Source organism: Delphinus delphis, chromosome 12, assembly GCF_949987515.2.
Source record: "Delphinus delphis chromosome 12, mDelDel1.2, whole genome shotgun sequence".
NCBI lineage: Eukaryota > Metazoa > Chordata > Mammalia > Artiodactyla > Delphinidae > Delphinus > Delphinus delphis.
Genome location: NC_082694.2, coordinates 53,214,203 through 53,238,506, shown reverse-complemented (window position 1 = coordinate 53,238,506; position 24,304 = coordinate 53,214,203). Strand labels below are relative to the sequence as shown.

The following is a 24,304-nucleotide window of genomic DNA, read 5'->3' as shown; positions in this document are numbered from 1 at the left end:
CAGCCCGATAAGTCTGGGACAGACCCCCAAAGGGAGAATGCCCCCAAAGAAAGGGAAGAGAGAATAAATGTTTTAAAACTCATACGGAGCCTTGCACGCCCCTCCCTTTCCCCCTTCCCCCACGACCGCGGAGCAGAGCGTCTCCGGACAGAATGACAGACAGACCGACCAATACTCCGCAGGCTGCCCTTGCCAGCCACGGTCCGAGGAGGGGTGGGGCCGGGGGAGGGTCCCGAGTCCTCTCCGGCTGCGCGACCCCTGCCACTTCTCCACCCTCGGCTCTAAAAGACAGTGTTGGCCACAGAGCCTGGAGAGATGCGCGGCCCGCTCGTCTCCCGGCGGAGACCACAGGCCAGGTATCGACAGCCGGCGGGCTCGCACCCCAGCCCCCAAGGCCGCCACTCTCCGGGGTCCCGCGCGGGGTCCCGGTCTGGCTCCTCCGCCCGCCGCCGCGACCCCGGCAGGCTCGCCCGCTCTCGGTCGTCCTCTCCTCGGCTCACTTTTCCCGTACTGCTCCCCCAACCGGCAAAACTTTCTATTTCCCCAAACACAGGAGCGCGCCCGCGCGCGTGCACACACACACACAGACACACACACACAGACACACATACACACACACACTGACGTCTTTTGCGCATTTCCTGCATTAGAGGGAGGGAGACTCGCTCGCACACCGACGGAGGGAGAAGAGACCGAGGGGGAGAGCGGGCGGGCGGGCGGCGAGCGAGCGGCAGCCGAGAGCTGGGACGCGGGGAGCGCGGCAGGCGGGCGCCGGCGCCCGGGAGGTGGGGCCGCGCGGAGTCGCAGTCCCGTCCCCGCCGCCGCGCTGCGCACCGCCCGCTGCCGGCCTGCGCCCCGAGCCTTAGCGGCGGCCACCCCGACTCCCGACCCCGCGCGGATGTGAGATTCCCGACTCCTGGCGCTTCCCGATCGCCGACTGAGGCGCGGCGCGGCTTCGCCCAGGAGGAGGCGGCCGGGCTGGCCGTGTGGCTTGTGGATTTTTAAAAATTTGGCTCCGAGGAGGACCATTTCCTCTCGACATGCATCCCTCCGGATAGACTGCACATCCCTTGGTCCATCCCCCCGCCCCGCGCGGTCAGAGGCAGGCGCTGGGTGTGCGAAGAGGATCCGGGTTGAAATCTGCGCCCCCGGTTCTCGTCCCCGCCCCGTCTCACCGCCCCCTCCCCCTCCCGGAGTCGAAATTTCCCGGGGATTATGTTTCGGAAAGGTAGGTAAGCGCCGGGCGCGGAGCCCGCTTCCCCGCAGCCCGGACCCAGTGAGGCGGCGAGGCGACGACACAGCCCCCGCGGCTTGCAGCGGAGCCAGCACCTCATCTCCTCTTCTGGAGGTGCTGCTGTTGGGGTGGGGGGGGAGAGACTTGCTCCAAACACGGACGTCCCCCAGCTCTCCCCCCCTCCCTGTTTTCCGTTAGGAACCCGGTGAGGAAATACATGCACTGGCTGAGAATCGCCCGCGCCAGGGCGCAACGCTACAAGGTGTAGGGAGAGTGTGCGGTGGGGCGAGAGGGGACCCAGGAGTCCCCGTGCTCGGAGCGCCGCGGCGTCGGTTCTTCGTTCCTGCCCTCGGGGCGGACGGAGTGACCCCGGCCCCTACTCCCCGCCCCGACCATGGTAGTGTTCAATGGCCTTCTTAAGATCAAAATCTGCGAGGCCGTGAGCTTGAAGCCCACAGCCTGGTCGCTGCGCCATGCGGTGGGACCCCGGCCGCAGACTTTCCTTCTCGACCCCTACATCGCCCTCAACGTGGACGATTCGCGTATCGGCCAAACGGCCACCAAGCAGAAGACCAACAGCCCGGCCTGGCACGACGAGTTCGTCACCGATGTGTGTAACGGGCGCAAGATCGAGCTGGCCGTCTTCCATGATGCCCCCATCGGCTACGACGACTTCGTGGCCAACTGCACCATCCAGTTTGAGGAGCTGCTGCAGAACGGGAGCCGCCACTTCGAGGACTGGGTGAGTTGGGCGCCTCTTGGTCCAGGAGCGCGGCTCTGGGGTTCCGGGGGAAGACTCTTGGCCTTGGCTTTGGTCGTGGGGCGCAGGGTCTTAGTGCCATCTGAGGTGTGTGTGTGTATGTCTCAATTACTTTGGGGAAGCACAGTCCACTTCGTAGTTGGGAAGAAGTAGGCATTTGGGCAAGGAAGAAGAGACTTGGAAAGAGGGTACGGCCCTCTGCCCCTTCCAGACAGCGGGTGCTACAGGGAGCTCGCAAGCTGGGAGCCCCGAGCCGCCGGTGCTGAAGGTTGGCGGAGAACCCGGCGCCTTCTGCAGGCGCGCGGTGGGCTGGCTGTGTGTGATTGTGTGTGTGTGGGTTCCTCCGTCCTTGGAGAGGCACGTGGAGCCCTAGACTGAAGGCTTCTTGCACGTCCTGGCTTTGTCCTGCGTAGCACTGAGGAGCTGTTTTATCTTTCCCTCCGGGAGGAAGCTAGCTCGTTTCTATTCTGTTGCCTGGCGGTTAGCTCATCTGCTGACATACGGGGAGAAAAATGTCTTCTCCTCTAGTCCCCTCCAGGGTCCCAGAAACATCGGCCGAGCTGGTTTTGCCCAATGCATTGCCTATCCATCCAGAACGAGTGTTGTATTCTACAAATGGTTCTGCTAGTGAGTAATTGGAAGTCAGTGCTTTGAATCCGACTTCAAGTTATGTCGTTTCCCTGTTTTGATTTTCAAGACACTGTGCAATGAGATACTAAGTATGAGACTGAGTTAATTGATGACATTGTCAAAATATTAGGGACTTGGAAACAGGCCTTGTGCACCTACTATAAGCCAAATGCATTAAACCTTGGCATTCGGAGAAGCAGGGAGAAGCAAGCTTGCTTTAGCTCTTTTTTAGGGGGAAGGTGTTCAATTAGGAAATGGATTTCTTTATTTTCAGATTTGTTACATGTTTCCACCAAGAGCAGGTGTGGCTCTGGGTATATATGTTTTCAGGGTTTTTTGGTCTACCCCAAAAGAGAGATATCTGATCCTCATGGAGAGGTGTTTAATTATTGAAAATGAATAACTTCATGATTGTCCTATGGTCAGAGGTTGCACATGAATCACCTTGGCATATCGCCTTACATATATATACATATACGTACACCCGTATATATGCATATATAGATGTATATATATTTTAAGGATATGGAATTTTAGGGGAAAATAGGAAGAAGCCTCTTCCCTTTATGCTCACAGCTGTGATGTAGTCTGCCCGAAACCATGGTTACGGGGCTTACAGGGAAGCTCCAACAGACCACACCAAGTATAGCCCTAGGAGATTGTGGCTTACACTTTGGGAAGCAGGCAAACCTTTATGGAATCCCAAAGAACACAATGCTATTCCATTCCATTCCAGTTCACCAGTGGCCCTTGCCACTGCCTCCCTCGCACCACTGGCGTTCCCACTCATTCCCCATTTCCTCTCCACACTGGCCTCCAGTCCTTTCACTCATGAAAGCGGTGCATGTCTGAGGGGGAGCTGAAGGTATAACTAATTTCAAAGCCAAATCTTAACACCAAAAACCTGTGGTTTTCAAGTTGTTGTTGTTGTTGTTGTTGTTTTAGAACGTGAAGGGGAAGAAAAAGCTATGACTGTGGTAGTGAGGAGATGGGGCGTTTTGCCGTGTATTCAGATGAAGGAGTTGGACAGTGAGGCAGAGAGCAGGTAGGGTGACCAGCAGGTCTGCTTTTATCCATATGCAGATGCTGGTTGGAAGGAAAGGTGTCTGAGTGTCTCTGATGATGCTTTGCTGGGGCCCACCCAAATCTTGGGCACATTGGGGCACCATCCCCACTTTGGAGCATGTCCAGTGAAGTGTGCATTGGGCACTAGTCTTGTTTGGCTATCATTCTCTAAGGTACTCAAATTCACGTGGAACTTGGCCCTAGACCAGATCATCTAGTGCACAGGCAAGTTTCACAGACAAGGACGTTGAGTCCCAGAGCAGCTAAGTGGGTACCTGAGGTCATGTGACAAGCAAAGGGGGCAGAGTTGGAAGGAGGGACCACACCTCCTATTGCTCACGGCTGGCCCAGTGGAGAACTGACCCCTCTGGCCTCCCAGTCTAATTCTCCTTGCAGAGTCATGTGCTGTGGTCCCTGATGTTTTTATTGTACCTGATAATTTAAACTGCTTTCAAAATCAGTGTTTCTTTTGCCTTATAGCAAGTATGTATTAGATATGACAGGTATTGGATAGATTCAAAAACTTGAGATACGGAAAGGCCAAAGTCACAGGATGAATCAAGTAGTGGAGCTTGTTCTGTTTGCCCATTTGTGGTTGTTTCCACGAGGGTTCTTTGGCCATTCTGGTTTTTCCAGACTGAGGGTGAGGATGCAGCAGCAAAGGTGACTGGCCCTTGGAAATAGACAAGCTGCCACTGGAATGGCTGAGGTCACCTTTCCCATCCCTGTCGGCCAGGGGACACCCACAGAATCACACCTTTGGGTAGAATTTCCTAGGCTCTGGCTTCTGTGCTCTTCACCTGACAGTGAGGAGAGATGTGGCTGAGAAATCTGGCCTGGAGTAAGGAGATGCAGAGGGCCTGCAACAGCCACTTCTCTCAGTGCTGTGGAACATTTCATTCAGCTACATGATGAGTTCCCACGTAGTCACTGGGTTCCTGTTTTGTGCTCGGATCCAACCAGGGACGTTTAGCTCTCTGGGTAATCCAGGAGTAAAAGAGACCATGGGTTACTCTCAGGAGGCTCGGTTTCACTAGGGAAATGACACTGCATAGATCCATATAGACACTTAAGTAACGATTATGTTATAAATGAGTGGTACCTTAAGTATGTTACAGGAATTCCAAAAGGGAGTGTGCTGGGGTGGCTGGAAGAATCTGGAGGTTCCTGGAAGGAGGCATGAACTGGGTGTGAAATGATGGGTAACATTTAAAGAGACATTTATAAGAGGAGATAGTGTTCCATGGGCACGGACATTCTGGAATAAAGGCAGAGAATGCCTGTGGTCAGAGACACATGGCTGGAACTGATGGTGCCTGTCAGAAAGGACAAAGGCAAATTTGAGGTTTCCCAAATTTAAGACCTTTATCTGAGTACTGCCTGTACTATTACATATTTATTTAATATTTTTAAACATTGATGCTTTTATTTCCCACTGAAGCCCCAGTATTCATGAAATCACAGGTTTGGATACTGTAGTTACAATTTTTCTTCATTTATATTAACATAGACATTGGGCCTCTAAAAGAAAAAGAAAAGTTTATCTCAGATGCCTCTTAAAATCATTAGTGCCACGGGGGCCACCCTCTGGAAACACTGGAGCGGGAGAAAGTTTAGAAAATTGAGGTGGATTCTAGAATGTTTAAAACCAGGCTGAGATCATTATTCTCCAGACCATGAGAGATGTATCAGTTCTGATGACAAAAGGGATTGCTTTAAAGAAAGCTTATTACAGAGAGAGGGGAAGATTGCATCTGTACTTGAAGCAGAATCCCATTAAATACTATTGCCATAGCTTGTTTCCTACGAACTAGATAATGACGCTACTCAGACTTTGGTGTGCAGAAGAATCACTGGTTGAGGGGCTTAAAAATATAGGTTCTCCTGCCCCACCTTCAGAGCTTTTCATTCTGTAATTTAGGACGAGTGCTAGGAATACTCATTTTTAACAAAATGTCCTGGAGATTCTGACCAGACCATACCTTAAGAAACACTGAATTAGAATAGAAATAATTAATGTACCAAGACTTTGTACATAGAAATGTCCTGAGATTTTTGAATGGACTTTTATCGTTCCTAAAGCAAGATTTATAAGCAGGATTGGGTAGACTAGAAGTATTGGGATTCCCGTGAGAACCAGAGGCTGAATGGATGCTGGCTGGAGCCGCGCTTGCATTTTAGGACAGATGATGGGGGAGCAGGGGGATAGCAGAGAGGGTGGGTGGAGCGTGCCGCTACAGCTGGCTGGTCCTGTCACACTCTGGAGTTTGCTCTTTGTCACCTCAGTAGCCTATATCCTTAGCCTCAGTTCTCTCCTGTTCTCCCCTTCCTGCCTCTGAAGATATCTTTGGTTGGTGTCACTCCCATGCTTCATCCTGTGGAAGAGGCACTCATAACAGTGCTAATGACAGAAAGTCATTGTCTGAGAGGTGGCGTGGCAGAGCACCTAAGGGCAGAGCACTGGAGCCTGGCTGCTTGGACTTGAATCTCACCTCTACCACCAACTACTTTCGAGACCTTTAGGGAGTGATATAACCTGTGTTTCTGTTTCTTCCTCTGTAAAAAGTGGGGATAGTACAAGTCCCTACCTGTAATGAAAACGGGCTTGTCATGGGATAGAAGGAACACATAAAGTGCATAAGCCAATGCCTGGCCCTCAGTCAGGGCTCTGTGAATGTTTAACAACTATAGCTATCATTGTTATGTCCCCCTAAACCTACCATGGGGCTGGCCCTAGAGAAGGTTCTTTCCTGAGTTGATTATTATACAGGACCTAAGGAAGCCAGTTTTTCTTAGCCTCCAAAATGTTTTTCATTCGGGGAGTCTCATTTGGCAAGGAATGGGACTCTAGTGTTTCTGTTTCATTTTTCCAAAGTAGCTTCTTAAAATTATCCCACCCTGCTGACCCTGGGGGATAGGCCGATGCCCCTTTTGGAGAGGTTAGGCTTGGGGGGGCTGGCAATGCCCCTGGGCCCCAAAGCCCTTGGGGAGAGTCTTACAAAGCCAAAGCCAAACAGAGGGGCCTAGTGGTTCAGATGGTGGTGCCCTGGGCAGAGCCTGAGGACACGTGTTCCAGTGAAACTACCCTAGCTGAGTCTGCTCTGCTGGTGGCCTGAGCCCGTGTTGATATACGCTGCCTAGAGGCCCATCTCCTCTGTCTTCAGGACTCTCGTAAGGCAATCTTTCGGAGGATTTCTGAAAACTTCTATTATCATTTAAATAGAGTGAGGTGGGATGGTCTGGAAAGAGGCACCGAAGACCTGGGAAGGGTCCACACCCACTTTGTGGGCACCTATGCCTTGAATTCGTCCCCCAGCACCTGAGGTTCCAGATCTCTCCCTGCTCTACTTCCTACCGACTCATATAATACTTAACCATCTAATTAAATATTGCTCCCCACGGTACATAATTACTTATTTAATCACTAAGAGTGATTCTTGATCCAGTGCTGTCATGGAGAGCTGCTTGACTTTGGGTGCCCGAAGTTAAAGGGCCTCGAGCCTCATGGGCTGTCAGGCCTTGTCTGTCTGTCCTGTTCCTCTTTCTCTGTCTTTGACCAGCAGCAGATCTAGTGAATGTTTAAGACCATCAGCTCCCTAGCTCCTCAGTGGGCCCCTCGCCCTGAATCTGTGAGCTCTAACTGCAGGATGCCTGGACCAGTCACTAGCTGGGTGTCTTTGGGTACGTGACTTAGGCTCTTCAAGTCTGTTTCTTTGTTTGTAAAATGGGAACATAATAATTCTTACCTCTTAGGGTTGCTGTGAGAAATAAGGGAATCTATGTAAAGTTCTTAGCAAGGGGCCAGGCTACAGTACATTCTAACAATTTTTATTAATAATTGAAGGGTTATGTGCGTCTATTCATAGTTTTAGAATCTTAAATCAGAACATATTGTCTGGTGAAAGATATTTTTCTCTTTGATTTGTGAATGTATTTATATGAGAAGTCTCACATTGTCTAAAAATAAAGTTGATTTAGTTACCCTTAACAATTGCCTTTTTGGAAATATTAGAATTACTTGAAATGAGATTGTTTTGGAAAGTCTAGAACTGTGACCTCTGGGGTCAAAGGTTAATTATTTATTGAAGCATATGAGTAATTGGAAATAAGAATATTTGGGAGCTGCTCTTTTGGTTTTGCTGTAGCAATTTCATCTAGTTTCATGGGTTTAAATACATTCTCAGTGCTGTTGACTCTAAATTCCTAATTCCAGCCCATACCTGCTCTTGAGACTCACAACTCATATATGAGACTGCCTTCTTGTCATGGCCATATGATGGTATAAAGGGCATCTCAAACTCAATTATGTCCCAACCTGATGTTCCCCCTCCCCAGTTTAAGCCTCTCGTAGTTTTCCCCATCTCAAGAAACGGCAACTCCATCCTTCCAATTGCCCAGGCCATTCTTGACGCCTCTCATTCTCATGCACCCTGCCCCGTATGCAGTCCCTCAAGCAACATCTCTCGTCTCTGCCTTCAAAATATGTCCCACATCTGATCAGCTTTCCATACCTCTGCCGACGCCACTCTGGCCCAAGTCCAAGTCATCTCATGCCTGGATTATTTCAACAGCCTCCTAAGTGGTACCCCCTGCCCGAACTTCAACAGATCATGTCACTCTGCTCACAGACCTCTCAGGGTAAAAACCCTTATCACCATCTGTAAGGCCACCATGGTCAGGCCTCCTGTTATGACCTCTCTGACCCCATGGCCCAGTACTCCTCACCATTCAGTCCTCTCCCAGTCACATTGACCCACTTGACACCCTTACACTTACTCACTATGTTCCTGCCTCAGTCTTTGCACCTGCTATTCCATCTTTCTAGAATATTCCTTCCTCAGATACCCTCATGGTTCAAGTCTTTACTCAAATGTTACATTCTCAGTAAGGCCTTTTCTGACAATCCTGTCTAAAATTTTACTCTTCTCCTTGAAACTTTATATGCTCCTTTCCTGCTTTATTTTTGCTTTTTAGCTCTTATCTATCTTATATATTATATAGTTTTATTATTTGTCTTCATCTCTAGCACCAGAACAGAGGTTCAATAAATGTGGAGGTTTTTGTTCACTGCTCTATTCTTGGTACTCAGAACAATTCCTGGCACACCATTGCATTAAAGAATGAATTTAGTCAAACAAAGGTGTATTCCCCTAGCACCCTCTGTGGTCTAGCACTGTGGTAGATACTGGGGGCTTGATAAAACAGAGTGGTGTATGGTATCATTCCCGCCTCTGAGGAGTAGGAAGTCTAGTTGGGAAGACCAGTAAGATAAGCAGTTGAGTGAATTCCTTAAACGATCTTTCTGTATGGTTGAAAGAAGTAAGGATAAGGCAGGAGAAGAGGATATTTTATTTTATAAAAATCTATGGGATCCTTAAAGATGGATCTTTTTGTGAGAGAATGCTGTATTGTTTCCATGAGGCAATTTGCACCAAGCTGAAGCATCTCTATCAAGTCTGAGGTTTCTTTATTTTTTATTTTTTTCCAGCCTACTGAGATATAATTGACAAAAATTATATACATTTAGGGTGTACAGTGTGATGATTTACTATACATATACATTGTAAAAAATTATATATGTATATATATATACACACAGACAGACATACATATATATATATATATATTCTTTTTCAGATTCTTTTCCATTACAGGCTATTACAAGATATTGAATATTATTTCCTGTGCTATACAGCAGGTCCTTGTCAAACCATTTTTTTTTTTTTTTGCTAGTTTTTTTTTTTTTTTTTTTTTTTTTTTTTTTTTTTTTTGCGGTACGCGGGCCTTCCACCGCTGCGGCCTCTCCCGTCGCGGAGCACAGGCTCCGGAGCGCAGGCTCAGCGGCCATGGCTCACGGGCCCAGCCGCTCCGCGGCATGCGGGATCCTCCCGGACCGGGGAACGAACCCGCGTCTCCCGCATCGGCAGGCGGACTCTCCACCACTGCGCCACCCAGGAAGCCCTCAAACCATTTTTAAAGGTGGAAGCTGTCACAAAAAAATAAAGGTTCCAAAAAGTATAGAGTTTCCTCAAAAAACTAAAAACAGAGTTACCATATGATCCAGCAATCCCACTCCTGGGCATATATCTGGACAAAACTATACTTCAAAAAGATACCTGCACCCCTATGCTCATAGCAGCACTGTTCACAATAGCCAAGACATGGAAACAACCTAAATGTCCATCGGCAGATGAATGGTTAAAGAAGATGTGGTGCATATACATAACGGAGCACTTACAGCCATAAAAAGAGTGAAATAATGCCATTTGCAGCAACATGGATGGAACTAGAGATTATCATAGTAAGTGAAGTAAGTCAGACAGAGAAAGACAAATACCATGTGATATCACTTATATGTGGAATCTAAAATATGGCACAAAATAACTTATCTGTGAAACAGAAACAGACTCACAGACATAGAGAACAGACTTGTGGTTGTCAAGGGGGAGGGGAGATGGGAGAGGCATGGATTGGGAGTTTGGGATTAGTAGATACAAACTACTATATATAGAATGGATAAACAACAAGGTTCTACTATATAGCACAGGGGACTATATTCAATATCCTGTGATAAACCATAATGGAAAAGAATATGAAAAAGAATCTATATATATGTATAACTGAGTCACTTTGCTGTACAGCAGAAATTAACACAACATTGTAAATCAACTATACTTCAATAAAATAAATTTAAAATAAAAAAAAGTAAAGGCTACAAATGCTGTATAACCATTACGGAACAAAATGATTATCTGAGGTTTCTGAAGGAGGGAACTGTATACCCTGTGGGTGCTCAGGGCCCATGCAAGGTGCTGTGATAGGGGGAGAAGGAAAAGGCCCACTCGTCTTTCCTTCGCAGAGTTTAAAACTAAGTTTAAATTCTCATAAGGGCTTTAGATGCAACACCCTTTGTAATTGGCAGCAACAAGAAGTGAAATTTTATATTCCAGCACCTGAACTCACAGAGCTCGTTGAAGCACATGCAGACAAAGCTTCCAGGGGTTTCACTTAGTTGAAAAGAACTCTGGAGCAGGCCTGCAGTATTTAACATAAGTAAAAGCTACACTTGGCAAAACATTATATTTCTCTTCAAGTCCCTCCGGGTATATATGGGCTTGCTAAGTAATTACAATCTATTATAATGCTAATTAGCAGGCTGCACCTGTTTGAAATCTAATTTTCTGGCAGGAACCATGCAAAGTGGGCAAAACTCTGCACTGTGCTGGGAGAACGGGAAGGACAGGGACGGACTGTTGTCCTTGTACCTCGCCGACCTCTAAACGGAATGGAAACTCCGTACAGAATACGATTGAGCTCTGTAGTATCTATTGCCTGGGAAGAGGAGGGGCACAAGCCTGTCACCAGAGCCAGGTTCAGGAATGAGGACCTCCCCCCCATCCCCCGTCCTGGTCCCCTCTACCTCACCTTGAAGTCTCAGAGAGTTAGTTTTGAAGCTAGTGAAAAGTCACTTTCATTTGCCAGCAAGGAATAAACTCATTGAGCTACTGACCCAGCTTCAGGGTGTAATCAGGTTCAAGAAGGGTTTAGCGGGTGCATCTATGATTAATTATTGACGAAAAAATTGACTTGGAGTTTGCTTATGTCCTTCTTGAATAGATTTGTTTGTTTTTTTCAGACTAGAGCAACTCTTGGTGCCCATTGTCTTTCTGCAGCCAGATGTAAGCATCTTGTTTTCTTCTTTTAAAATAAATTCTGGGTTTATTTATATATTAGGAAAAAAAGACTTTTTTTTTTACATCAGTCATGGAGTCATAGAAAAGTTGAGAAGAGATACAGAGATTTCCCATACACCCCCTATGTATGCATGTGACCCCTCATTATCAGCGTCTCCCACCAGAGGTACATTTGTTACAACTGATGAACCTATACCATAATCAAAATCACCCACTGTCCATAGTTTACATTAGGGTTCGCTCTTGGTGTTGTACATTCTGTGTTTGTACAAATGTGTAATAACATATATCCATCATGATAGTATTATATGAAGCAGTTTCACTGCCCTAAAAATTCTCAGATGTAAGCATTTTGTGAGCAGACGTGTCTTCAACGCTAGTCAGAGTATGAGCCACTCGGAAGGTGCATGTAACCTACTCCCTCATCCGTGGGTTGAGTAAAAGGTTGCTTCTTTGGAGTCTGTCTTGTAGAATCTTAAATAAGCAGCACTCTTTCATCGGACTAACTTAGCTTCTGCCCCTCTTAGAAGTTCATCATCCAGTACAGTGCTGAAAAGAAGGATGGTGGAACCCACAAAAGATTCTAACCAGTCGACAAAGAGGAGTCTTCCTTCATTGTTCCAGCCATCCTTTCAGCCATTTAGTGAATATTCATTGAATACCTTATATGCCAGGCACCATGCTAGAAGCTGGTCCCTGATCTCATGGAGTGTATAGACTAGTAGGAGACACAATATTAATCAAGGAATAACACAAATGTCCTGGTATGTAAAATTACAGCTAAGAAGGAGAGCTCTTCACAAAACTTTCAGAGCCTGGGGACACCTAGACCTCACCTCTTCAGAGTTGGATTGGCTAATACCTTCTTCTTTCCCTGAAAAATTTGTTGAATGGTGAGTCAGGTGACTTCTATTACCAAGTGGCATTGGACCTTAAACTCCACGTCTGTGAAAGCAGGAGTTTGCCCAGTCTAGAGACTTGGCAAGGCCTGTGTGAACAACGATCCTGACTTGGCTGTCTGCATTTGGGGCCTTGACTGTGCTCAACCTAGCACTTGATAGTATTTTATCTTTATTGGTCTCCATGTAGCTAAGTCTTGTCTCCCCTGAGAAACTTCCAGCTTCTGCCTTTTCCCCTCCTCATCCTTCTTCGTTGTTGTGATCAAAATCACAAAGTTATTTTTGAAAGCTCACTTCTTCGCCTGGTGTTCAAGGCCCACAAAAATACTCTTATTTTTAAAATGGAGCCCTCTGTATCCTTGAGCCATTCAAAGGATATTCTAAAAACAAACAAACAAGCAAGCAGAATTTCTAGAATGCAGGGTCTGTGAATCCATCTCTCTACCTTCCAGACTGATGATTACCTAAAATGTTTGGGGCAGCTGATCGAATCATCAATCCGCCAGCAAGGATGGAGCATGTGATCGACCAGTATTTGCCAGCATATCTTTCAAATAGTTTCAGGTTGCTGTGATCAAAGAGTTTGGGAAATGTTACAGAGTCAAATGCACATTAGTATATTAAAGACTCCAAGATGGCCTGTAGCAAAGGGACTTGTATAACTCTGCGTGGAACCACTTATTTCCAAAATTATTTTGTCATAGAATGCTCTTACTTGTTAAAAACTGTTAGCACCATAGAGCTAGTGTTTTGTGGACATATTTTGCAAAATATTATAATTAGAAAAAAGAAAGAATGGACTTCCTCAAGTGGGCCACTTGGGGATTCAAAGGTAACACCCTTTTATGAAAGTGAACTCGAGGAACTGTGGGAATTCACAGGAGGGGGGATTACTGTGGGTTCTGATAGTTGGCAGAGACTTCTTGGTAAGATTTGGAGCCAGTCCTTGTAGAAAATGGAATCTGAATAGACAGGGAAGGGAGCCTCTAAGTTGAAAGGAGACCATAAAGAATATTGGACTGGCAGTTTCTAGCATTTTGGGTTATGAGGGCAGTCAGGAAATCAGTGAGATTAAAGTAAGAATGCATTCCAAAAATAATTGCTTCAGTAACAAAACACACACAAAAAAACCCCAAGGAATAAGATATCCAATAAAAGGGAACAGTGAGTAGCATGGGGTATTCATTCATTAATCTATCCATCTGTCTAGCTGGCCAGCCAACTAGCCGGCCAGCCATTCAACAAATACATATTGAATAGTTTCTATGTTCTAGGAATTTTGCTCAGAGCACAGTGTTGAACAAAATCACTCGTGATATATTGAACTCTTTATTAGCAAGGAAAACTATCCTGAGGGCTAACATCAGTCTCTCATCCTGTATTTCCAGTTAATTTTCCTTTGTTTATTTCTTGATAGGCCTAATAGAGATGGAGAATAGCTTTGTAGCATCCTTCATGTAATTGAGTGGTGGCTTGTCCAAATTCATGAACATAAAAAAAATTGTGTGGGCTTTGGAGTCAGTCCATCCTGGGTTGAATTCTGGTTTATCAGTTTTGGCTGCATGATCTTGGGCAAATTATTTGACTTATATCTGTACCAGCCTCTTATCTATAAAGGGGAATAATAGCTGTCTTGTAGAGTTATTGTAATATTAGATGAGAAATGTGAAAGTGCCCAGCTTCTAGGAAGTTTTAAAAAAAATGGTAGTTAATTATTATTGGGAAATATCTGCAATTAATATTTCTTACTAGATACAGGTAAAATTGTGCTTTGAAGATTTTGTTCAGTAATTCCCAGCTAAGGAGTCTTAAGCAAAACCTTTTTCAGTCCCTACTTCCCTCCCTCCCTGAAATGAGCTAGCAACAGGAATTCAGGGTTTGCTAATTCCAAGTGTGCAGAACTAGAATCCCACACTTAGCTCTTCTTAGGTGACCCCTTGGGGTGGGAGGTACAGGGAACATAGATGACCTGCCCTTGGGCTCTCCTTTGGTCCTGATGGACAGACCTTCCCAACAAATTGCTCCCTCTTGCCTTTTTAAAAAGCAGAGACAGTGTTGCATTTTGACCTGAACAACACCTGCATCAGTTTGTGAGCCTAATGTGGTAACTGAGGTTTGAGGGTTTTTTAACAGCCCAGTTTGCTGTGGTCCAGGTGTATGTCCCATTTCTCTGGGCCAAAGCATCTGACTTCATTTCCCTACTATGTGTGTCTTCTGTAAGCCCAGCCTCCAATGCAGTGCATGCCGGTCGCTCTGTTGTCCTAGCCGAAATGCTGGCGGCACCCAAAGCCACTCCATTTAGAGAGTAGGACTTTGCTTTTGACCCAGACACTGGAGTTGCTAAGGAGTACCAAGCGTTGAAGAATAGCCAGTCTTTTGAAAAGATTACTGTGTGCTCATAAGGAACTATACACTTACTGGTTACTTTTCGGTTAAGACCCTTGGTCTTTCAGCTCAGATTTCATTTTAGATAATTTATATTGAAATAACAAAAATAAGTGTGGCAGATAGCTCATCTGCCCTTCTTTATGGGTCAGTTCTCAGAAACTGCCTTTTCTTCTCTTCAGTCATAAAGTCCTTTTCTTCCTTCAAATCCTTCTTCAGACTTCACCCAGGAGCAGCAGGTCTGGTTCTTTTGTAGCTTTGTGACTTTGTGAAGATTCACTTAACATCCTCAAACTTTGGTTTCCTAGTTTATAAAAAGCGTTCGTACTAGTTTTCATTTTAGAGAAGACTATCTCATTTAAGTTACAGGTGCCTGAGTACTAATTCAGGACGGCAGCTTTAGGACTGGTTTTCGTATCTTTATTAGTCTGGTTCTCCGGAATCCAGAGGATTTGTGCGAGAGTTGTACGGTAGCACTAAATCCCCTTTCTGGGTGCTCAGAACCAAGGATAGTCTCCACCCACCCCAGGAGCTTATAGGGTAGAGTCCAGCCCCATCATCCTGCCAGACATCCAGGGCCCTGCGCGGCTTGCCCCCTTCCCCGTTTAGCAGATCCCACATCTTCTGCGCTAGGAACCTCCTCCACGAGGGCTTGTTTCTGTCCTCTGCACCCAGTGTTTCCTTGTGCTCTGATTCCCCATGTCCATCTTCCTGGGATATTCTTGCCACCCAACCAAGTCTCATCCTTTTTGGGCCATGATTCGTAGAACTCTCCAGGCTACTGCTCTTTTGGCCTTTGGAATCCTGGTGAGGTTTCGCATCTGTGCCCTCCCTTTACAAGTATTGGTGTCTGCTGTTGACGACCCCATACCCTCTGTCTCTGTTCTCTCACAGAGGCAGCAAAGGTCTCTGAGAGGAAAAACTTGTGCCATTTTGTGCTAACACTTGGCGTATTGCCTTGAACATAATAGATACTTGCTGGGCCAAAAATTTGAACGTTAAATACAGTAAGATTTACCTAAAAAAAGATGTCCTTTAGATGTTTGTTCTGGGGTGTTCTCCTTCCTTCTATGACAGAAAAGAATGTCATATTTTAAAAATTACACACACACACACATCTGTATGTGCTTTAAAAAAGAAAAAGGCAAGAGAGAGTGCTGATACATGGGGAGGATTTTTATCTTTTACTTTTATTTCAGCATTTTTAAAAAAATTAATAAACTTTATTTTCTAGAGCAGTTTTAGGTTTACAGAAAAATTGAACAGGCAGTACAGAGAATCCCATAAACTCCCTCTGTCCCCCACCACCCCAGGTTTCCCCAATTATTTAATATATATTTTGACTTTGAAAAAAAGCAGGGGAAAGATGCAACACAGCCACTGCAAACTGAGGCAGGTGGTGTCATGGTTAAATGCAGAGGCTTTGCATTAGAGGGAGGTGGGTTCTAATCCTGGTTGTACCACTGAACCAGCTGTGTGACCTTTTGACAAACTGGGTAACCACTCTGAGCCTTCATCATCCGTAAAACAAGGTCAGTAATCTCTACCTATTACTATTGTGTTGTTTGGAATAAATAATATAATGCATAGAAAGTGCTTAGAAAAGTGCTTGTCACATGATAATCACTTTAAAATTTTAGCTATTATTATTCTAATTCTATTGTAAAAAATAAATTGTAGATTATGTGGTTTGGGATTTATGATGTCAGAGTCCATTTGATTTGATTTTCTGTGTTGGAGGGTGACTTGGGCTTGGGGGTTGCTTTTTGTCTGAGGGCCGTGTCTCCGATAGACAGTAGTTCTTGTTGTAATGAGTGACATAGGAAATGACTGTGGTTTGCCGAGTTTGTATTTGCTGTCTGCGTCAGGCATTTATAGACCAGAATACATTCACAGAGTGCTGTGTTCACAGTGGCTTGTTTATTCTTTATCAACTCAGCTCCGCTGCTAATGAGCTGTGTGACCTTGGGGAAGAAATGTAACCTCTCTGATCTTCAGTTTCCTCTACTGTAAAATAGGAATAGTCATATTGGCTCTGCCTACCTCATGGTGTTGAAAGACTCATTTACTATACCTCTGAAAAATGAAATATGTCACACACATGTTAAGCAGCGATGATGAACCACTTTGGGATTTGGGGGAGGGGTGTGGCATTTTCATGTGAAGTTTACAGATGGGAAAATTGAGGCTAGAGGTTGTCCCCTGGCAGGGACTAGGGTGGATCTTATCTCCCCAAAGTCCCTGATAAAACTGAGCGGTGAGCAACATTTGGATTTCTGAGCCAAACAGTCTGCCTTACCCTCACATCGTTAGGGCTGAGGATTTAAAATTGATCTGCGGGCTTTGTTTCTAGGAAACTGGCGTCTTAGAAGCCCACCCCCACAAGCAAGAGAACATGTCTCTTTCTCCTTGTTTCCTTATCCCTTCTTGGCTCTTAAAATTTTTGTCTTTATCACTGCTTATCATATGACTGGGCACAGACAACCGAACGCCAACTATTTTAAGGGGAAAAGGGGAGGAAGACAGATAAGACAGTGATTCAGAAAAGAGCAGGAAAGTGGAGTCATGTGGTCGTCCCCTGTGGGTGGGATGTACAGCAGTTTTTGAGACTGAGGAGGCCTCCTGAGTGCCTGGAGAGTAAATTAGGCCTGTCGTGAATGTGTTTTGAAGCCCTTCCCTGTGCTGGGAGAGATCCAGGGCCCAGAAGGAGCACACGATCCACAAGTCATGCCCTCCGGCCCTGCTCTGTGTCTGGGGCGTGCTAGGTGCAGTGGAGGCTCCAAAGGAGAGGCCTTGGCGCCTGCCCCCTGGGCATAGGAAAGGGTGAAGCGATGCCCACTTGAAAAGACCGCTCACATCAGTTTCAGAGTGAGAGGAAACTGGGTCTTGTCCTAACCTATTGGTGAAGGTATAAATTAGTGAAGCCTTTTTTTAGAGAGCAGCCTGGCTGGTAGTATCTGTAAAAACCAAAATGTATATAATCCAGATAATATTTATAATTAATTCCATTGTTAGTTATCAATCATATGGATATGTTACACCGATACTATCTGAGATCCAAACCATCGCTTGTCCCTGATGGCTGAAGGGGGGGCCATGTTGGTGCCCGCATACCGTGAAGACTGCCATGTGACTTCTCTGATGGAATTGGGATTTTAGACAAGGGAGCATCATTTGACCCTTTCAAATTTAAGTCGATTAAGAACTTTCGGAGCTTTCGTCTATTTTTTTGTAGGAGGATCTGTTTTTCTTTTTGATGGGGAAAGACATGAGAAAAGAGAATAAGGGTACATCTTGTTGAGTTTTTCAAACCACAGGTCAGGGCCCATCCACGGAGGTCATGAGATCAATTAGGTGGCTCTCAAACAGCGATTTTAGATATGGAAATAGAATAGAACAATGTCAAAATGACCAGAATGCATTGCAGGCAGTAAGCGTAAATATTACTTTAGAAAACTTTTGCTTCAGTTTTATGTGAGTATTATTTATATGATGATCTTAATTCTCACTGTGGGTCCCAGTAAAAATTTTAAAAAATTTGAGAAACATTGGCGTAGAACACAATTTCTAATTTAACAGACTTTTGATGAGTACCACTAAGAGGGAGATAAGAAAGGAAAGAAGATAGGTTTCCCTGCATTCAATAAGCTTCCAGTTGGACTTCCCTGGTGGCGCAGTGGTTACGAATCCACCTGCCAATGCAGGGGACAAGGGTTGGATCCCTGGTCGGGGAGGATCCCACATGCCGTGGAGCAACTAAGCCCGTGTGCCACAACTACTGAGCCTGCGTGCCACAACTACTGAAGCCTGTGTACCCTAGAGCCCACGTGCCACAACTACTGAGCCCGCATGCTGCAGCTACTGAAACCCGCGAGCCTAGAGCCCGTGCTCCACGACAAGAGAAGCCACTGCAATGAGAAGCTCACGCACTGCAACGAAGCCCCGACACAGCCAAAAAAAAAAAAAAAGTAAGCTTCCAATTTCCTCACCCTCAAAATTCCATAAAGGTGGTGGCTTTTGAAGAATGGGTGGGATAGACTGCTTCTGGAAAACCTGCCTGAGTCTTCCTTAGTGAACAAGTTCACAACAATGTAGGATGCAAAAGTGACCTGATGAACTGAAATACCTTATGTTCTCAAAGAGCCCCCATCTCCTGACACCCCTGCAAATGGCATTCAGTATCAGATAGTGGTGCCTCAGGGTTCACGTGTTGAACTATCCGAAGTTCAAGGTTAGAGAGCTCCGTTCGTGCCCTGTGATGTGTGGTGGGTTTCTCCAGCACTAGCTACACTTCAGCCAGCACAGGATAGTTCTGTACTTTTTCATCAGGAATGTGGTGTCTTTGGAAAATAATGTGTTTTGACCTCACCCCTCATGGCACTGCACAAGGTTAATACATTTGTTCAAAAGCCTGTACTGTTTCTCTTGATTTTCCCATCAAACTTGTATGGTGGTAAATAGATGTTCTCCCTCGTAATTTAACATTCGAGGACAACAAGACCCAGGGGAGTTAAATGATGAATTGGAGGCTGGGGCAGGTGAATGAGGACCTGGGTCTCTTGGTTTTTAGGATGAGGCTATTTACTGCACAGGTACAGGTATATAGTCTCCCAAACACACTGACCTAGGGGACCCAGGGCCTGGTCCAGAAAGTATTGATGTCAATACCATTATACACTTAATACCGTTATATATTTGTACATTTAAGCTGTATTCAAAAGGCATTCAGATGAATCAAAATTCCTTCCTAGGGCTTCCCTGGTGGCACAGTGGTTGAGAGTCCGCCTGCCGATGCAGGGGACACAGGTTCGTGCCCCGGTCCAGGAAGATCCCACAGATCCCAAGATCCCGCGGAGCGGCTGTGCCCGTGAGCCATGGCCACTGAGCCTGCATGTCCGGAGCCTGTGCTCCACAACGGGAGAGGCCACAACAGTGAGAGGCCCGCGTACCACACACACACAAAAAAATTCCTTCCTACCTTTCTCTTTCCCTCCTCTTGCTTCTCTCTCTCTCTCTCTCTCTCTCTCTCTCTCTATCTCTCTCTCTCTTTCTCTTAGGAATGATCAGATGGAGGAAGGGTCCATGGAACATTTTCCCTCCAGCTGAAATTATGCAAAAACTGCTATTTAATACGAGATATTCACTTAACGCTTATGTATAGATGGAAAACTCTTAAGAGCTCAGAACGTCGGTGATTTGATCAAAGTAAAAACTCCAGTAGAGACAGTGAAAATATGAGAAAACAGGTTTCCTCATTCCTATCAAGGTGATTGTATAGCTCCACCACATTGGATCCAACCATCACCCACCTACCAGGCTTCCATCCTCCAGCATTTTCCATCCATCCCATTTATTGGTCATAAGTTAATGCCAATACCATGTGTCTAGAACTTTTAGTAAGGGAGGTTGATCTATTTATTTATCTTTTCAATTTGCTCTTCAGCTGTTGACTGGGGCAGATGATCAGACCACCTTTGGGCTGACGAAAGTTGAAACTTGCCTGTTTGATGAGATGACCATTTGCCTGTCTCTCTGGGGTTGGTCTTTACATGTCAAGGGGATGGTAAAAACCGTGATGAGGGGTAATTTTTAAAAAATAAGTTCCCTTTTTCGTCCCCCGACTTCCAGAATTCTCTGGAGTGTCAGGATACGTTGATTTTGTAATTCAGCCTACTGTACTGACAAGATCCTTCCTTTCAAGTTGGAGTAGGGTTTCCCAAAATGTGTTCTGCAGAATAAAACAAGTTATTCTTTCAAAAAAGGAATACATTCAAAAAAGGAATGCTGTGTCAAGTAGATTTGGCAAACAATGGATTAAATAAAACAAAACACTTACTGTAGGACTTTTCAGAGCCTTTAATGTGCTGATTTCCGTTAGTCTTCTTTATGGCAATTGAGTGAATAGTGCTCCCAGACTCATTGGGCCATACAACACTGTTTGGGGGACAGTCCTTATATATCTTGAAGTAGTATCATTTAAGAAGTACTATCTGAGAATCTGGCCTCTACCATATAAAGCAAATACTACATATTTGGGGCCGTTGACCAAGGGAGACTGATGTGGTGAGCAGGAAGGGATCATTATTAGTTTCCGTTAATCTTTTAATTAATTTACTTATTATTTTATTTTATTATTTTTTTTGCGGTACACGGGCCTCTCACTGTTGTGGTCCCTCCTGTTGCAGAGCACAGGCTCCGGACGCGCAGGCTCAGCGGCCACGGCTCACGGGCCCAGCTGCTCCGCGCCATGTGGGATCTTCCCAGACCGGGACACGAACCCACGTCCCCTGCATCGGCAGGCGGACTCTCAACCACTGCGCCACCAGGGAAGCCCCCGTTAATCTTTTAATCATTAAGTCTAGACCTTTGTTTTTTAAAAATAGGATCCCAAGTGTTGTCCATAGGCCTCTGACCCTAAAGGGAGAGAAGCTGAGGCTGGACAGTTGTTTTTATATGAAAAAAGGAGTGCAAATAGGGCTTTTATTAGTAGGATTTTCTACCTGATATTCTAGTAGTTCATTGTTGTTCTGTCTTTAGCCAGTGACATTATAAAGCGGTCGCCAAGCTAATGTTATGCTTCCTGGGGTCATTCATATAGAATTACATGGGCTGAGGTCAGAGGCCCGTGGTTCCTCCTCCTTCCTGACTCAGGTCAGGCTGAATAGTATCCAAGTGCCATTTAACTCTTGCTCCTTCTCTTCAGAAATCACTTGTTACTGGGTTGCTACCAATCAACTCTATTGTGGAGGCATGTTTTAATATTTCATTTCCTTCTGTTTATTAGAAAAGATTGGGGGAAAGCTACATGAAAAGATCTGAGTGTGATCGTGAGAGCTGACCTGCAGTTAAAAAACGTGAAGGAGGCAAAGATTGATTTCAGGTTTTCATGTCTTTGAGGGCCCCTCCTCGCCTGGGGCCCAGTCAGGGCTCCTGGGTTCCTCTTGGCTGATAAACTCATTTACACTGGGGTGTCCACAGATAATGAGTTATACAGGCTGGAGAGGGAGCAATCCTTCACCCAGAAGGCGATATCTTCACCTCTGGGGTTTTCAGATGTCAGTGATAGGTGAAGATGAGCTTTTTTGGTGGAGAGGAAGCTTTCAAACCAGGTACTGTCCTGTGACCAGGCTATTATGGAGACTATGTCAAGGGCTAGGGTCTTCACATAAACCTTCAACAGTGGGTCAGGACCCAGCTCACCTATGCTGAGTGGACATATCTCGAGATTACCTCACACTGAAATGCTTGTCTCCCTCGTCTGTGAGGGATTAGTGCTTTTCCGCTTTAAAGGAAAAACAGGCCATCAATTACTGCGGAATTTTATGGCACTGTCCAAAGCACAGTTTGGAAGCCAAGGAAAAATAAAACTCCAGCTTCTTTATGGAAAGTCAAATGTAAAAGAGAGATTGCTTCCTGAAAAGAGGGAGGCGCTGCCTAAGGGGAGTGGAGGGATAAGAGACTTGAATTTAGTCTGTAGAAACTCGTCTTCTGGTGCCCCTGAGGGTTTTAGGAGAACTCCGGGCCTCAAACTGATGACCTTGGAGGCAAAGGGAAGCAGGGGGTTGAACTGTTTGGAAAGTAGGTGAGAAAAGTGATTATTTTTGGTAGCAAGATTTTTGTGTTTGGATTATGCCTGCTGTAGATCTAGTATCTTAATTTACATTCGCCTCAGCAAGGCGAAGAATTCCCTAGGTCATTCATACACCTGATTCCAATTCGAGGCTTGTTAAATGTTGGAGAAGGAAAGGAAGGGGTGGTGTGGAAGTTTCTGAGGCTGGCAGACCAGGGAGAAAGCAGACAGATCCTGGGGGCTGGACTTCATCATAAATTACAGACAAACAGAACACTCTAGAACATTGTATGTTGCAAAGCAAAGTAGGACCAGCACAAGAAAGCGCTTTGTACACATACGTGAAGCAGTCTCCTTTCTAGAAAATGTTTCCTCAAACTAGGAAGATCAGCAAGCCTTGTATCATCTTAACCTAAGCCTTCAACTCTTTTCAGCTGTCCTTTTCTGACAGTGGATACACATGATGCTGTAAGTCTTTGCTTTCATGCCTTTATCCCATCTCAGGAGCAGTGGGGGGATTGTGACCGTATGGGGGGAGTAGTCATTTCACTGTCATTTCTTGTTTCAGCATTGGAGTGAATCTGAATGAATCATAACAGTTGCATTTAATAAATTCTCCTGGGTATTAGCTACTTTTAAACCGGTCAGACGAGTTTTAAGGTCCATGTGGTTTGGGGAAATTCAGCGGTGCATTTCCTCGTTTGGTCACCCCTTATTTCCCTCCAACTTTGTTCCTTTTCAGCAAGCTGGTCTACTTGGCACAGTTATCTTTGATCATCTGAGGTAGGGAGGAGGGGAGACTGGGGAGGGGCTGGGCTGAAGGTCATGCAAGAAGCATTCAGGCCTCTGCTTGTTAGCCAGCACCGCTGGGAATTCCCAGGGGTCTTGGGGAGCTGGCCTTCAGCTCGCAGAGGGCCCCAGGTGGGAGGCCGCCATCCACCAGGAAGCTTCCAGCTAGCACATGCCGGGCAGGGGAGGGGGCAAAACTCTGATGGTGGAAATGAAAGTATCTCAGCATTTTGCTTCTTTTCCTCAAGTCCCTGCCTCCACTCCAGGCTCTGACACGAGCAGCTTTAGCCTCTCTACGTTGACTTTCTGCCTCGGCTCTACAATCATGGTGGTTAATGGATGCCAGGTGTGTTGGTTTTTTTGGCGAAGTTATTTACTACCAGAGTGGGGAGATCTTCTGGGTCATGGGAAGTTCAGGGAGCCCCAAGACAGCGTCACTGGAGGGGATCATTACCAGAATCACCCGCAATCTCAGGAGGTCTGCCCCCACCTCCCCTTGCTTCTCTGCTAGATGTTCAGCCCTGTCGACGTTTCATAGCTCACCTGAGCAGGTGCCCCCAGTAGCCTGTATCTTGATAATTGTTTGCCTCACAGGGCAAGCATTACAGTGATTGAAGTGTTGCTCTGTGAAGGAGATTTTTAAAAACCCAAACAAGTGCAACAAAACCATTTAAAACATTTTAATAATTTCTTAAAGGATGCAGAGCCCTTTCCTCGCCTAACACATGCAGTTCAGAATGACATCAATAAAGACTATATTTTCACACTAAGAGGAGAACTCAGTTCAAGGCTGGAGTGTACATAGAGAGAAGGATGGTTCTGCTTGAAGTAAATTCTGACCCACCCACCAAAGGAAAGCCAGGAAGTGGCACCAGGGGGTGCAGATACCATAACCCTTTCATTCTCTACCAGACACACACATTGTTCCATTGTGATGGAAGATTTGTGGTTATGAAGAGGGTAGTGAAAAGCTCAGTCCAGGTTCTAGGGAGGTTTGCAGTAAAGGCAGCACACGCCCATCCTTCTGTGGTTAGTCACTGCTAGTTGCTGAAGGAGGGAGGTGTCAGGCATCTCCATTCTTCCCTTTTTTCTTCCTCATTTCTAGATCATTCACTCATTCATTCAACAGATCATTAGGGAACCCCTGCCTTGTGCCAGGCATCAAACCAGGCCCTAGGGATAGAACTAGGTCATGATAGATGTATGCACCCTGACCTCAGAGACCTTGCAGTCAAATTGGGGGACAGATAAGCAAATGGGCAATTACATAGTATGGAA

The 24,304-nt window shown here is 45.8% G+C and overlaps 1 protein-coding gene across 1 annotated transcript in view; it reads left to right on the top strand.

Annotated features, from left to right (window-relative positions):
* The first annotated feature begins 645 nt into the window (after window positions 1-645).
* Window positions 646-24,304, top strand: part of PRKCE (protein kinase C epsilon) — a 506,967-nt gene continuing 483,308 nt past the window's right edge. Inside the window, exons 1-2 of the mRNA XM_060026691.1 lie at window positions 646-1,228; window positions 1,433-1,976. Of these exons, the coding sequence (XP_059882674.1) occupies window positions 1,629-1,976 (348 nt within the window). The 5' untranslated portion in view covers window positions 646-1,228; window positions 1,433-1,628. The remainder of the gene's footprint in view (window positions 1,229-1,432; window positions 1,977-24,304) is intronic.